Consider the following 16,439-nt stretch of genomic DNA (forward strand, 5'->3'; position numbering starts at 1 on the left):
CTTAATACAGCAGATTCATACTTTTTGGACTGCTATTATGGAAGCATGGTGGACTAGTGGTTCGCCATTCTGTAGTCAAGAAGCCCTGTGATTGGACATGGCTATAAATGTTTACTTACACTGCAGGGTTATACTGCACAGTCTCCACTTAATCTCATCTTGAAAAAAATGTGTCTCCTTCCCAACAGCCACATGCAGTAGAGCATCATTCTCCAGCTTGGTTGTTGTTTGCTAGCTTTTCTTGTCTAAATGATGCATTCAATTTGTGGTGGGTTTTTTTCAGTTTACTGTGGTGGAAAAACTGACTACCCCAAACGGAAGTGAAAATAGTTGAGTGGGTACTGAAAGCGGAAAAGTGGCATTTGCTGTTTCCACATTCTCCTGTTTGAAGTCAGTTAGACGTTGTGTACTTAAAATATATATATATTTTTTACTTTATCTTAGGATTCAACTTCAAATGCCAAGTCAATAATAATGTATACACTTTTTATCTAGGGATAGACGATAATCGGCCCGGTGCCGATATTGGGCATTTTGACGAATATCGGCATCTGCCATTTTTTCAAAATCTTACGGCCAATAAAAGGTAAAGCTAAAACCTTTTTAATCTCAGGGAACTATGCAGTATATAAACATTTTAAGTTAACTGTATAAGAGATGCTGCTGACCCTGGGAACCTTCTGAACCTTTTGTTTTTGTTCGACATTAAAACAAAGAAATGTGAAATTTTGAGATTTCAGGATTTTTTAAAATTTGGGGGGAAAAACTGCTATGGCATTCCTTCTTTAACTTTCCAATTTACTTTTTAAGACCCTTGGGAGCTCCCTGAACATTTCCCCCCCAAAATTTTTAATGAAGTATATTGTCAAACATTAAGAAAAAGGGGGAAAAAACGTCGGCATTTTGAAAAGTCTGAAAAATTGTTCAATAAACATTAATGCTTTACGACATTACAACAAAGTCAATATTGGCATTTGTATTTTTAAAAAAATTAACTGAAAGACCCATCCCCTTATTTTTTTAACTTTTTTTTTTTACTGTAAATTAATGTCGGCTTTAAATATCGGATATCTGCCTCCTTGACTACTAATAATCGTTTTCGTACAGGCCCTGAAAAAAACACATCAGCCTATCTCTAACTTTATCCATACTGTTCAGACATTGCAATGAACTATCTGGATTGGAAAGCATTATACAATGAAAACCGCAAATTCTTGATTTTTTTTAATATGTTCAATATTTTGAGTTTTGAGAGCCATGAAAAAAAGTAACTTCACAGAAGTGATATTGGGCTTTAATAATACAGTATGAAGACACTAAATATGAAATAATCATTGAAACCTAACAAATTATAGAGGAATGGGTGAAGGTATCGAGTGCTTATGGCGACAGCCGATACCAGACACCTAGACTAAAGGCAAAAAAAAAACAATCTGACATTGAGTACGTCCTCGTTGGCAGTAATTGGCGCTATACTGCAGCAGTTTTACACAAAACGTAACCAAGATTCGGACCCGGATCCTCTTGACTGTCGACTGCGGATCAAGTAGAATCTGTCAAAATCAGTTTTTCCCAGGGAATGTCTGTAACATTCCCATTTAGGTCTCCCAGAATTACTCGTGTTTTGTTTGAATTTGAACTGCGACTGTGAGAGAGTTAGTGTGTGTGTGTGGGTGTGTGTGTGTGTGTGTGTGTATGTGTGTGTTTTATGCCAGACGAGTCAATCAGGGGACATCCGATGAGTGACGGAGGCCGCGGTACACGGAAAGCTGACGGCACCTCCACTCGAGGGCCGACTGGGATGTGGCAGATGATGTCATGTCATGTCAGCTTGGGCTTGGTGTCTTTCACGGGGGAGAGCAGCTGGAGGTTGATGTTCCAAGTCACTCGCGTTGTGTTTTCAAGCCATTTGTCTCGGTTGTTACGCTGCTACAGATTGTGTTTGGGATTTGTTGGACATCGCAGTGTTTGCCGGGTAGATCCCGAGGGAATTTTGTCCGACTTTCGACATGGCTCAGGTTCTTGTCTATGTCTACGCCTCCCTGGTGAGTAACACAACGTTGCATGACAAACACAAGCAAAAACACAGATCTCCTATGTTTTGTACTTGTGGTCCATAGTCTCCATTTTGCTGCAGTGTCTTTAAGTTTCTTCACAAATAAAATACAAAATAACGGAAATGAAAACACATGCTAATTGTACCTTACACTTTGGCTCTGCTTAGCGCTAGTACAAATTCTCCACTTTGTTTCAATAGCTCATAGTCTCTTCTTGAATTTAATCAAACAAATACACTAAATACACATGCTAATGTTAGCTTAGTCTGTGGCTGCATCTGGACTCACTGGAGTCCACGGTCTGGTCATTTCTGTAGCAACCCGTAGTCTTCTCTTGAACACAATCTAAAATAACAAAAGTAAATCAAAAACGCTAATGTTAGCTAAAGCTAATGTTAGCCTGTAGCTGTGCATTATCTTGCATTAGGTGGGGTACAGCTCGGACTGGTTTCCAGTCAATCTTGTACAGGTCAGATTATAACGAATTATACATGTAGTAATTAATACTCACAACTTTGAAAATGTAGTGTATTATGGTGACTGTGCTTATTTTTCAACATTGACCTATATCAAGTTCATCAGCTTTTGACTATGTGACTTAAAATTAAACACGAGTGACTATCCAATGCCTTGTTTTGTCCTTGGTGGAGATAGCAAAATAAAATAAATCGGTGATTGCACCCCTTTGCCCCAGAGTTTTTTTTTAACCTGTATTCTTATGAATACACTACATAGACAATATCTTTAATGTTCAAAATTATAAACGTTCTCTCACATTCAGAGAATCTGGAGGAATCACAATATGCGGCAAGGCCGAAAACCAACATTGAATGCCCGTGACCTTCAAGCCGTCAGGAGGCACTGAATTAAAAACCAACACAATCAGGAAAACTTAAAAAAAAAAAATAATAATAATAATAATAATAAAACATTGTCAGGTATAACAGTTTGTTGAAACTCTACCGTGTGGAGTAAAATATATAAGTATTTCAACCATCACCCATAAACGCTGCTGGCTCCTTTGGACCCGAGGTCACATGAGATGGACTGATGCAAAGTGGAAACGTTTGCTGCGGTCTGACGAGTCCATTTTTCATATCGTTTTTGTAAATCATAGACCTTGTGTTTTCTGGGCCAAAAAGGAAAATTACCATCATAACTATTATCATCACAAGGGTCAAAAGCCAGAATATTTGATAGTATGGTGCTATGTTAGTGCCCATGGCTTGAGTAACTCGCACAAATGTGATTGCACCATTAATGCTGAAAAGGTACATACAGGTTTTGGCGCGACATGCAATATGATCCCCTCTAAATAATGTCTTTTTTAGGGACATCCCTGCATATTCCAGTTCCACATTCTGCACTGAGTACTACACTGGCCTGCCAGCAGTCCAGACCTGCTTACCATTCAAAGTTTGTGGCGCATTACAAACTTGTGTCAACTGAAGTTTTACATCAAGCAAGAAAGGGAAACTTTTATTGAGTGTTGTTAAAAGGAAAGTTGACGTACACAGCAGTAAATCGGTTGTGTAAACAAAGTAGTATTAGAGGTTTCTCTATATTAACTGCGTAGATCCTGGGGGGATTTCTGTCCTCGTCTCTTTTTGAGTCGGTAGTGATTCACACGGCATTGCATTGTTATGCGAGGGTCAAAGGGACACCCACAGACCCACACAAAGGAAAGCATGACACTGATATGGGCCGATATCACATACCTGTGAGCTCATGGGCTGGCCCACTCTCTTTTTCACTCTAGCTCACTTTCTCTCATAAACACACACACAGAAAACACACACGCTCCTCTTCCAGTGCCGGCCATCCCTCCGGCTGTAGGTGGAGCTGGAGCTTTCCTGGAATTGTCGGGCAACTTTTCCTGTTGTGCTGGCTGCAGTCTCGCTCAATCAGTTTAGCGCTGGGATTAAGGGGAATGTCGGTCTCGGGAATGGCAGGCGTGCTTCCCAGCCTGCTGACGATGCCTCCTTTGCTCTGGTGGATGTGATTTTTTTTTTTCTCTCCCCGTTGTGGTCAAAGGTCTTCTTCTTTCTGCAGAAATGAATCGGCGGTGCAAAGCGGGGCGGAATCCACCGGTGGGTCAATCGAGAAGAGTGGCACGGATTTGTGACTTTTTGGGAAATTGTAAATCGGACGTGTTTATGTGCTCTATTATTCTCTTTATAACCTGCTTGATAAGACACGGTTGTTCCATCATTCTAGTCTTTATGCTCTAAAACTTAAATGGAAGTTATAGATTGGATGGAATGTCACCTGAGTTTCAGCTTCCGCTGTACGCAAGAAAGTGACATCACCAGCATAACAATTGCACTCTTGTCCGCTAAAGTGTGTGTGTGTGTGTGTGTTTAAGGAACCAACATGCTCAGAGGTAATTGCTGTCTCCTTCCCCGATAACAAGCTTTCGCCTTCTTCACACATTAATTAGCGTGTATGTCAAGGGTTCGCACCCGTGGAAAAGGGGTGTGAATGGTGGAAGGTCAGAGGGTGCACTATGTCCACTCACAGCTGGGGTGTCTGACCCGGACTGGGAACAAAGCCTTCAGTGTGTGTGATAGTGCGGAGTGCACGGAGGCCCTCGCCATCAGCAAAGCGGGCCAATCCGCTTCTGCTTGACTGAGCTGTCAGTCCTCGCTGCAGCATATGGAGACGGGTGAGAGGGGTGAAAGAACTTTATCTGGGCCGAATTAAAAAGCAGATGACGCAGTTAAACGGCAGAGCGGGAGATGTGTTGCCGGACTGTAGTGTTATACACTGGCGGGACACTTGCGTAATCTGGTGAGATTCAATTCAGTGTAAAGTATATGTATTGTATTCGGAAGAGGATAAGGGCCAGTGAAGATGGGGGTGGGGGGGGGGGGTGCAGGATTCTCACTTTATTCTCAGAATTCTGACTTTCAGAATTAAAATTCTGAGAATAAAGTCAGAATCCTGCACCCCCCATCTTCAATGGCCCTAATCCTCTTCCGTAATTGTAGGTATACAAAATTCAGCCTTTAAAAAATAATACTAATACTATATTTTATGATTTTAACAGTATAAAAATATGAGAACTAATACTTCAGTTAAATGCATATTTTACTTGTCTAGTTCATAGTACTAAATAAAAAATGTTAAAACCCCCTATTGTTTTTTTTAATGACGATACTAAATAACTATACAAATAGAAAAAAATAATATATAAATTGATGCAATCAAATATTTCCACTATCCATCCTTCCGTCCATTCATTCATTCATACCACTGATTTTGGGTTTGGGCCCAGCCAATCACAAGTAGCCTAACAACAATTCACACTCACATTCTCAACTATGGACAATTTGGAGTCTTAAATTAATCTAATGTGCAGGTCTTTGGAATGTTTGTTAAAGTATCTGGAAAAAAAACCCGTTGCATAAGCGATTTGAACCCTCACCTCACAACCGTGAGGCATACCTGTACGTTTTAACTGTCAACCACTACCTCATCGTACTGCTCCATATATTTGAAAATACATTTGTAGACTTCAGGGCACTCACAAATTAAGACTAAATTGTGTAAGATAATGTTGCAGTAATGCTTTTGCAGGTTCATTACAAGAATTTATGGCGGTTGTGGTTTACAGTGTGGTAGAAATGAAATTCAAATTATATTCCAAATTACGGAAATGTGGAACTGCCAATGTGGAATAAACGGTTTTGACTTGGTTATGTTGTTTAAATGTATTGATAAAGTCATACGAACTTATTGGTAAAGTCGTACGAACGCATCGGTAAAGTTGTTCCGACAAATTGGTTAAGTTGATTGAACGTAGCGGGTAAGTCATTTGAACGTATTAGTTAAGTTGTTGGAACGTATTGGTAAAGTCGTGTGAACATATTGATAATGTTGTTCGAGCATCTTAGTAAAGTAGTTTGAACACATTGATAAAACGTAGGCTCAATGCTAAACATATTCTAATTTTTCCCCCTATAATGCCACGGGGTATTGACTCGTGCGTGCACAATTGTGGCATTAAGGGATTTTTTTATTTTATATAGAATGTGGCCTACATTTTACCAATATATTCAAACGACTTTATCAATGATTTTGCTGCACATTCAAACAACATAGCCAAAAGCGTTTACTCCACATTGGCACTTCCACGCTTCCGTACTAATAATGTATTTTTTGTGAAATGAATGTCAGAAGTTTTAAATATATTGATTCCCTCATAAGTTTTGTTTTGATATGTGGAATACCTTAGTAGCTTATTTTCTGGTTAGCTCTCTATAATGTTAACAACCACAATAACAACATTACATGCATATATAATGATGTCTGAAGGTTAAAATAGTTGCCATTTGTAAATGTGCGCAGATAGCTGAGCGGCTTCCCTGGATTTCGCTGCCCTCTCCGCTGAGTTTGGCCTGAAGATGGAAACACTGGAGTCCGAGCTGACATGCCCAATTTGTCTGGAGCTCTTTGAGGATCCGCTACTCCTGCCCTGCGCTCACAGCCTTTGTTCCAACTGCGCCCACCGCATCCTGGTGTCGCACTGCACCCCCAGCGAGCCCATCCAGTCCATCCGCGCCTTCCAGTGCCCGACCTGCCGCTATGTCATCAACCTCAACCAGCGAGGCCTAGAGGGACTCAAGCGCAACGTCACCCTGCAGAACATCATCGACCGCTACCAGAAGGCTTCCCTCAGCGGACCCAACTCACCCAGCCAGCCCCGGCGGGAGCGAGCCGCCCCCGACGGCGGCGCCATGACGCAGCCCGGAGAGCGGGTGCCGTGTCAGTTCTGCGAGCAGGAGCCGCCCCAGGACGCGGTGAAGACCTGCGTCACCTGCGAGGTGTCCTACTGCGATGACTGCCTCAAGGCCACCCACCCCAACAAGAAGCCCTTCACGGGCCACCGCCTCGTGGAGCCCCTGCTGGACTCCCACATGCGAGGGGTCATGTGCACCGAGCACGAGGACGAGAAGGTCAACATGTACTGTTTGACGGACGAGCAGTTGATCTGCGCTTTGTGCAAGCTGGTCGGACGACACCGGGACCACCAAGTCGCCGGTCTGGGGGACCGATATGACAAGCTCAAGGTGAGGCAACTTTTAATTTCCAAAAATGCATCTGCCACACAGGAGTAGCTTTTCCTGCCTTTTTTTTTTTTTTGGGCGGTGCAAAGCTACTTTTACCTTGTACAAACCTTAACTCAGTTAAAGTATGACCAGATAGTGTAAAGGAAAGTATACAATTATTATGGTAAAATGTTAAATAGCAAAATATTTTATTTGCAGAACAAACAAAAAAAATTGGGCAATCCTGGCATTTTCATACCAAAATCTGGTGTTTTAATGGCAAATATTAAATTGAAAGAATAAAATAAAATGTTGTCATGGCAAAATTTAGCATTTTCATGAAACATTGTTTTCGTAGCAATGTTTTTGTCGGTTTTTAGAGCAAATCTATTTATTTATTTTTTAAATATGTCGTTTTTCTGTAAAATATGCTGTGTTTATGGAAAATATATGTTTTCATGGTAGAATATTTTTATGGTGTTTTCAGCGCAGTATGTTTTTTAAAACAAAATGCTATGTTGCGTTTTCTTTGATTTAGTTTTCTAATGTTTTCATGCTAAAATTATTTATATCATTCAGTTGTCAAAATGAGTTTTAATGTCAAATATGTTTTCATTGGAAAGATATCGTGTTTCCATCGTACAAATTGTGTTTTAAATCACAAAATGTCGTGTTTTCATCGCAAAGTATTGTTTTTGTGGCAAATTTCTGTTTCCAAAACATCGCACTTTCATTCTAAAATAGTATTGTGCTGACTTTCAATGTTTTACCTGGCAAAATATAGTGTTTTAATGTTAAAATGTTATGTTTTCATGACAACTTATATTTATATTCCAATATTTAGTGTTTACATGTAAAATATTAATAATTCCAAAGTATAGTATTTCCATTGCATTTAATTCCGTAGGGTTTTTAATTATGATTTTTTTTTTGTTTTCATTGGAAAAATACAACCATTTCATGGTATAAATAAATAAATTACTACGATCAGAGTGTTTCTCTGCAGCACTCCGGCATGTTTGCAGTGTGTTGTGGCATGGCTCGCCATCTTTTAAGAGTGGGTCACTTTGCTACAGAGGTCAGCTGTCAGCTGTAAGAGCTGATGCACTCCCAGTGATGCGCACCCTCTTGGGGAACAAATCTTTTTTTTTTAAATGTCAAAGCTTCTTAAACTCCCCAGATACTTCATTAGGTGCGCCTGCATCTAATGAGATCCACTCCGAGATCTGCAAAAACATTCCTGCCTTTACAACGGTAACAATGCTCAGTTTGGATCATATCATAATAAATATTGAATGTAGCTCATTAGATTGTTCACTTGTACCTAAAGTTGTGCACTTCTGTGCTCAAATCCATCATTTAATGTCAACAATGGCAAACAATTCCACATGTTGATACGAGATAAAAATCCAGTGCAGGACGGCGACGCGTCAGGCCACATAGGAAGGAAGGAAGCGCGGCCACAGTGAAGGTGTGGACCACAAAGTGCTGGTTTGGAAAAAAAGAGAAAGATTCTTTCCGCTCATCAGGATGAAATGACTTTAGGAAAAAGAGATGTCCATGTCATGCGGCTGTTCAAACAAAACGAAGGAATTGCATTAGCGGGACAGGACGCATTGTAGGCTCACTAGGAAGAGGAAATGCTTGGGCTCGCTCCGTCTGCCATGTTTTTCTGTTGGCTGCCCTTCTCTCTGTTTATTTGAATTGTAAGATACTTCCACTTGACATTTGGGCTCAGATGTTGGAAACAATCAGCATCACTTTGATGGATATTGTTATTTTACCATAATCACCTTTTCTACCTGCAGCTCGGCGTTTCAAATGGCTTTTATCCTCCTTCCCCTCATACGCATGAATAAATCATATGTATTGAATATAAAGCCTATTTTAGCTGACTCTCACCTGCACTCGCCGTATGAAGGCATAATGTGCATTTCAAGTTTTCTTTTTTTTGTGTGCAAGTTTCTCCACTTATTCATTTTCCGCAGCATGCTTTTAAACAACATTAGCACACCTGCACGAGGTAATTGTAGCCAATGCAGTTGTACGTCTGGCGCCATCCATTTTCTATAGTGCTTGTTCTCATTAGGGTCACGTGTGACTTTGGGTGAGAAGCGGTCGACTGCTTCCCATTTCAGAGCACATGCATTGGATAGGAAAAGTGTACACACCCATGTTAAAGGGATGTTCAGTGTTCCCTAGCACCATCTAGTGGTGAACTAAAAATTCATTTATTTTAAAAACCATATATATATATATATATAATTGTACGTCTAGTAATCACTAATTTCACTGTAGTCTCACCTTACTAGAGCTGCCATGTTTCGCCGCCATCTTCTGCTTGGATCGAGTTTCGGACCCAATAGGTCAATCGCTGCTTACCTTCCACAGCTGGGGCCTGCAGGTGTTCGTCACTAACTCCCGTGATTCGGATCCGACGCTTGTCACTTTTTGCTTTGCTCTCGCAAGCTTTTGGTAGCTTTTGTTTTGCTACCTCCTCCTGCTAGCCGCTCTTGTTAGTCACTCCAGCATATGGTTCAGACTAACTCCCGCTAGTCGCTCTTGTTAGCTACTCTGGCTAATTCCGGCTCGCCAAGTCGCTGTTGCTCACGCAAAATAAGAATTGGTGGTAGGCTTGTGAAATGTGGTCTCTCTGAGACACCGTAATGCGCGTGCCAGGAGCACTACGGTATCTCACGTGCTTTTAATGCTATTCGTTGACCACTAGATGGTGCTAAGGACTACACACTGGGTGTTATATAAAACAATTAGACCAAGATAAACATTAAAAACTGTAAAACTGAATTTATTTTAATGTTTTCAAAGGGGATTTAATTAGTAATTACCATTATTTGTCATCCCAAAGAAGGCCTTATTATATTTTAGCATTAAATATACAGTGTGCATAAAGAAGACCTAGCATGCATTTCCCCCATATTTACCTTTTAGTGCTTAAAACCAAACCCCGTCTAAAATTCTTCCGTCTACTTTCATCTAAATCCGCAGGTGTCTATTTAAATCCTTATCACTCCGTCTGCGAGTCGCACCTTATTAGCATTTGAATCTTACTGTACAATATATCGCTCCATTTAATTTTATGTAATGGCACATAATAAATCTTTAATTCAGCGGCGATAATGTTTCATAATGGGAGAGTCGTTATGGCAGCCAATTACGGCCAGAGATGAAGTTGGAGACATAAGACTTTGATCGGAGGCGGTGATTAACAGGGCCGGGGTTTAGTTAGACAGATGCTCGGCTAAGCTTCACGGCCTCAGCAGGCGGCGTGATGGCTTCTTTGGCACGCTGGAGGCCGTCGTACCAATCAGCGGCCAAATGTGGTCATTCTTGTTCTCTCTCGCTTAACTCCGCTCCAGCATTTATCGCATTCAAAGCTTAGCGTGGGGCCAGCGTGTAATTAAATATTCTCTTTAATGCATTTTGTTTCTGTGTTTTTTTTCCCCCGCAGCATGCCTTGGACACCAACCTTAGCAATCTCATCAAGAGGACCAGTGAGTTGGAAACTCTGATGGGCAAACTCATCCAGACGTGCCAACACGTGGAGGTGAGGCTATTAACGGTCAGGAAATAGTGTCTGAAGTTGGCTTTACATCATCATCAAACGCTCATTAGCCTGTAAATCTAGCATTACCTCCACCAAGGGTTCAGTGCTTGTCTGCTTGAGGTGAAAGATTTGTTTTTAGTCGCAGTTAGTTATTCTGTCAGTCAGTCAATAAGTTAGGCAGATGGTTGGGCGGTAGGTCAGTCTGTTTGTATGTTAGTCAGTAAGTTACCAGTAGTCTGTTTGTTTTTGACATGACCTGTTATGCTGTTAGACAATCTCTACTACGTAGAGTACTCATCGAGCTAGTCGGTCAGCCAGTCAACCTGTTTGTTTGTATGATTGTTCAACTACATTATCATGCAGTTAGCTAGTTTGTTAAACAGTCGGTATGTTAGTCAGTATGTTTGTGGCATCCTTTGTTATTCTTATGTAGTCATCCAGCTCGCTAGCAAACAGTCAGCCAACCAGTTAGTTATCAAGTCAGTCAATTAGTTGGTTGATCAGTTAGTCATTTAGGTAGTCAGTCAGTTAGTTAGTCATTTAAGGATGTCAGTCTGTTCGTTTGTATGATTGTTTGTTTAAGTGTGAGGCAGTTTGTCATCTACATTTTCATCCATCCATTCAGTTAGTTAGTTAGTTAGTTGGTTAGTTTGTTTGCTTGTAGTTGTTTGTTTGTTAGTCTGTCAGTCAGAAGGTCAACAAAACAGATGGTCGGTTAGTTATTCAGTTAGTCAGTCAGATTGTATATTTGTTAGATATTCATTAGGTTAGTCTGTTTTTTGAGATTGTCAGTTACTGTATGTTAGTCAGTCAGTACAGTCATCCAGCTAGCTAGCTAGCTAGTCAGCCATTTGGTCAGTCAGTTGGCTGCTTGCTTGGTCTGTTAGTTAGCTCATCAGTCAGTTTGTTAGTTCATCATTTAGTCTGTGACACAGTTATTTAGTTACAGTAATTAGTTGGTTTCCTTTTAATTGTCATGCGAACATGTCATCATGATGTGTAATGTTCCAAAAACTATTCATAGTTTCCAACGTTTCATCCACTTAACAATAGGGATGGACTTGATGTCCTACTGTTTCCATGCCATTGTTCTGTTGAGCAGAATGACATTGCCCAGTTGTGCCGCAGCGGAGGTCTGCCTGGCTGTACTGTCGCCCAACTTCTCATAACTGACGTCATGTTGTCTCTCATGTTGTACTTCTTCAGAAAGCAACCCAAATGAAAGTGACTCAACAGCGCCACTGCAGGTTGCGAAGCAGTGCACTCCAGTTTTCCCCAGTTGCCTAAAGACAATATTAATTAACAATCAATTCCACACGACCCACAGAATTCTAAGCGCGTCAGCAGGCATTCTTGTTTGTATTAATCTCCCTTGTGTTTACCTGAGCTTTATTTTTGCTTCCCCGTGATTTCAAAATGCTTATTTGTAGTCTAAGTGAGTCAACCCTCTTGTGTGGGATTTGTATAGGCTTAAACTACACTTTACTTGACGACACTCCATTATTGACTGCTGATTATCTGGACTTGTCTCCCGTGTCTAGATAAATGCATCCAGGCAAGAAAACAAGCTGCTGGAAGAGTGTGACCTTCTGATCAATATCATACAGCAGAGAAGGCAAATCATCGGTACCAAGATAAAGGAGGGAAAGGTACTGATTGTCACCATTTATATCTCGATAACCTTGATGACCCTCACCGCTGAGATGCTGGAACTCAATAGTGGAGCTCATTGTTGCTGTTGGAATGCTGCTGTAACAGAACATGCTGGGTGTTGGTTTGAAACCTGGAAACCTTCAGACTTCACGAGTTGTCAACTAATATACTGTCCTAATTTCTTTCCAATAGCAAAGATGCCGATATAATAAGTGAAAGATGGAACATTTTGAACAAATAATGGCTGCAAAAGGCCAAATAAATATAAGGGAAGATCCAAGGTTGAACACAATCTGTTCTGGGATGGAAGCTCAAAAGCTGAACACAATCCTGTCAGGAATGTTAACCAACCTCACGTTTATAAAAAATAATTTCCAAGGTGCGAGGTGGTGTTTTAAATCCACATTTTAGCATTCTTTCTTAACTCTCAGTTAGTTGATTGGTTATTAGTTAGTTTAGTTAGTTGGTTAGTTACTCAGTAAGGCAATGAGTGAGTGACAGTGAATTGGTCAGTCATTCAATCACCTAGAAAAGGGGTATGCAATCCTGGCCTTCAAGAGCCGCAGTCCTGCGTGTTTTAGATGTCACCCTCTTCCAACACATGTGATTCAAATGATCCGCTCATCAGCACGCCTAATAATGATCCTCACCTGTGTTGGAGGAGGGAGACATCTAAAACACGCAGGACTGCGGCTCTTGAGGACCAGGGTTGCCAACCCCTGACCTAGCCAGTCAGTCTATGTGTCAAGTCAGTCAGTTGGTCAGTATGTTAGTCAACTAGGTACTGGTATCAGTCAGTTTTCTCTCTCAGTTTATTTGTAAGATTGTCTATTATTCTGTTAGTTAGTTAGTAAGTTAGTCCACCAGTCCATTTTTTTAAATTATTAACTATCACGCAGTACTAACATAAGTGTTGCAAAAAAATAAAATAATAATAAATACGAAAACCCAAAGAAGAAGGAAATCTTCCATGTGTGATTCAAGAATTCTGATTTTGCCAGTTTTGGTTCAGATCGTGATAAAGTTCAAGATCATAAAATTTTTTTTTTTTTAATAATTTTTCCTTTTCTGCTGGGACAGTAAATTTATGCCATACATGTTTGTTGCCAGTCCTTCTTTTGGAATAACAAAATCTAAAGAAAAGCAAAACTACGAGTAATCTTTGATACACTCTGAATTTTAATTTTTTCCTACCGTAATATTTAGTTTTGAGCGGCTAGGGGTGAATTTCATGAGAATTTTAATTTTGATTGAATTCCAAACTGTCCGAAATGTGTTTATTTGGCATTACCACACCTTTAACAAGGTTTAAATACATGGAAAATTATTATTGGTTCTTTAAAATGCTCAGAGAAGTTCATGAACTATCGACCGGAATTTACCCAGTGCTATTTCATTTTCATTGTTGCGGAGTGACCCTCATTTGGCACATTTTTCACCAATCCATTCCTTCCGGCCCATCCAGACAGTGCGCCTGAGGAAGCTGTCCCAGCAAATCGGCAGCTGCAAGCAGTGCGTGGAGAGGTCCACCACGCTCATTGCTCAGGCCGACCACACCCTGAAAGAGACGGACCCCTCGCGCTTCCTTCAGTCGGCCAAAAGCACCTGCGAGAGGTGAGTGGACGCTGAGATCATCCCGGGTAAGAGTTGATAAAAATATCAGCGTATTATTGTTCATTCTTTGACCTGTTACAGAGTCTCCATGGCAACAGCGTCCTCTCAGATCTTGCTACCGGAAATAAACCTGAATGACACCTTTGATACTTTTGCTTTAGACTTCACAAGGGAGAAGAAAATGTTAGAGAGCCTTGATTATCTCACAGGTGAGTGTTTTTACTTTATTTTGCTTTATGTTGAAGCCCATTCATTTTGCTTGACTTGGTTAACACATTTCTTTCTCTCTCTCTCTTTTTTTTTTTTATCTGAGAAACTATTCAAGATGATTTTCAAATCTGCCCTTGTTTTTTTTTTAACACATCCATTTTTCATATATATATATATATATAGTAATATATTTAGTAATATTTATGAATTAAAGGTTAAGTTCAACAAAAGATGGCATTTCTTTCTTAATGTCATACCTAGAGATTACAATGCAAAATCTGTATTGCGCAAGCTTTTATTGGTCAAAAACAAGAAATGAAAATATCTCATTCTTTTTTTTTCTTAATTGAGCAAATATTGACATTTGTTGTTTATTTATTTAACAAACCAACCAGAAATAATTTGGTTACTTTATTCTTTTTAATTTTAAATTCAGAGATATGTGTTTTTATTGGACGCGGGGCAAAAATGTTAGTTGGGAAACATTGCATTTGCCTACAACCATGTCAAGCTCCACAGTCTAAGTTTTCACTTTTTCAAGTGCTAAAAACAACTGAAAAAAAGGTCATATGTAAAAATAAAAAAAAAGTTTGCGTCTATGTGGATTTAGCTAGCAGCATTGCGACTGCATCTGAATTACACTTGTTAGGCGTGAAACAAATCACAAAGACCTGATGCTAATAAGCGCCTGCTAATCCCTGCGACAAATTGTTTTTTGTTTGCTATTTTTACCCCCGCGCAGAGTGAAGCCTTTGATGATAATCTCTGAACAACATTTGTTGTTTTTTTGTTTTCTTCCTTGCTACAGCGCCAAATCCGCCGGTAATCCGCGAGGAATTATGCACGGCTTCGTACGACACCATCACGGTTCACTGGACGTCTGATGACGAGTTCACTGTCGTGTCCTATGAACTCCAGTACGCCATTTTTACCAGCCACGCTAATGTTGTCAGTAAGTCGTTTTGCTTTTTTTGTGTGTGTCTTTGTCCTCCTTTTTCGTTATGTTGTTGTCGTCGGTATTCTCTTGAACTAAAAGTTTGATGTCAAATTGTATTTGAGTTTCTCAATGCCTTCTCTAAGTGAAACAGCGAGGGGCCAGCAGAGGGAAAATGTGATGAGAACATCAATGGGAATTAGGTAGTTACGAGATTGTTTACCAAAGCACTTTCTGCTCATCTGATGTTCTGCAGGTTTGTGCAATTCCGCTGACAGCTGGATGATCGTGCCAAGCATCAAGCAAAATCACTACACGGTGCACGGGCTCCAATGTGGCACCAAGTACGTCTTCATCGTAAAAGCCATCAACCAGGCCGGAAACCGCAGTAGCGAACCGGGAAAGCTCAAAACTAACAGTAAGTCATTTCCCCGCGAAAGATTCCTCAGCCTCGCGAAGCTCAATTTTGTTTTCGTCCAAGGTCAACCGTTCAAACTGGATCCGAAGTCCGCTCACCGGAAGTTGCGGGTGTCCCACGACAACCTGACGGTGGAGAGGGACGAGACGACGTCCAAGAAGAGTCACAGCCAGGACCGCTTCAGCAGCAACAGCAGCTACGGTGTCACCGGCAACGTTTACATCGACAGTGGCCGACATTATTGGGAGGCTCTCATAGGAGGAAGCACATGGTGAATACTCTCAGCTCTTGGAAAATCACATTTTTCATTACAAAATGTTTTGTTGTGAGGAATAAATACAGTAAAATAAATAGGAAAAAAAACAAATCTAATATTTCTAATTTAGATGTTTTTATTAGGAGGATTAAGCAAAAAAAAAAGAAGTATGCTAATGTTAGCTTAGCCTGTTGCAGTGTCTTAGCTCTGGGCGCTCAAGTATTATACTCCATAATTCCTGCTTTGCTGCAGTGCTTCCTGCTCTAGTTGCCCTCAATCTCCTCTCAAATCAAATCAAATTAAAAATGTCAAAAATGAACACACGTGCTAACGCTACATTTTGGTTTACCTTAACTCTGGGCACTGCAGTATTTTAGTCCACAGTCTCCAATTTGCTGCAGCTGTTCGAGTAGCTTTCTTATCTCTTCTTGAATAAAATCCAAAATATGAATACGTATAATAAAATTAGCTGCCACTGTTTCAGTGCCTTAGCTCTCGGCATTGCAGTATTGTCCACAGTCATAGCTTTGTTGAAGTGGCCCTTAGTCTCTTTTTGAATAAAATGAAAAATAAAATAACAAAACTAAATGCGCACGGCAATAACTTGCCATTTTGCTAGGCCTTCGCTCTTGATACAGCAGTACTGTAGTCTACATTCTCCACTTTGCTGCAGCGGACCTT

The 16,439-nt window shown here is 40.5% G+C and overlaps 1 protein-coding gene across 1 annotated transcript in view; it reads left to right on the plus strand.

The window, feature by feature from the left end:
• The first annotated feature begins 3,928 nt into the window (after window positions 1-3,928).
• The window catches only part of mid1 (midline 1), a 13,759-nt gene continuing 1,248 nt past the window's right edge, over window positions 3,929-16,439 (plus strand). The window contains exons 1-9 of the mRNA XM_086091987.1: window positions 3,929-4,147; window positions 6,408-7,129; window positions 10,578-10,673; window positions 12,215-12,322; window positions 13,792-13,940; window positions 14,022-14,149; window positions 14,959-15,102; window positions 15,341-15,502; window positions 15,566-15,773. Coding sequence (XP_085948113.1) covers window positions 6,464-7,129; window positions 10,578-10,673; window positions 12,215-12,322; window positions 13,792-13,940; window positions 14,022-14,149; window positions 14,959-15,102; window positions 15,341-15,502; window positions 15,566-15,773 — 1,661 coding nt within the window. The 5' untranslated portion in view covers window positions 3,929-4,147; window positions 6,408-6,463. The remainder of the gene's footprint in view (window positions 4,148-6,407; window positions 7,130-10,577; window positions 10,674-12,214; window positions 12,323-13,791; window positions 13,941-14,021; window positions 14,150-14,958; window positions 15,103-15,340; window positions 15,503-15,565; window positions 15,774-16,439) is intronic.

The sequence above is a fragment of the Leptonotus elevatus genome, chromosome 12, assembly GCF_054856555.1.
Source record: "Leptonotus elevatus isolate MCC_2025b chromosome 12, RoL_Lele_1.0, whole genome shotgun sequence".
In the NCBI taxonomy this organism is placed as follows: domain Eukaryota; kingdom Metazoa; phylum Chordata; class Actinopteri; order Syngnathiformes; family Syngnathidae; genus Leptonotus; species Leptonotus elevatus.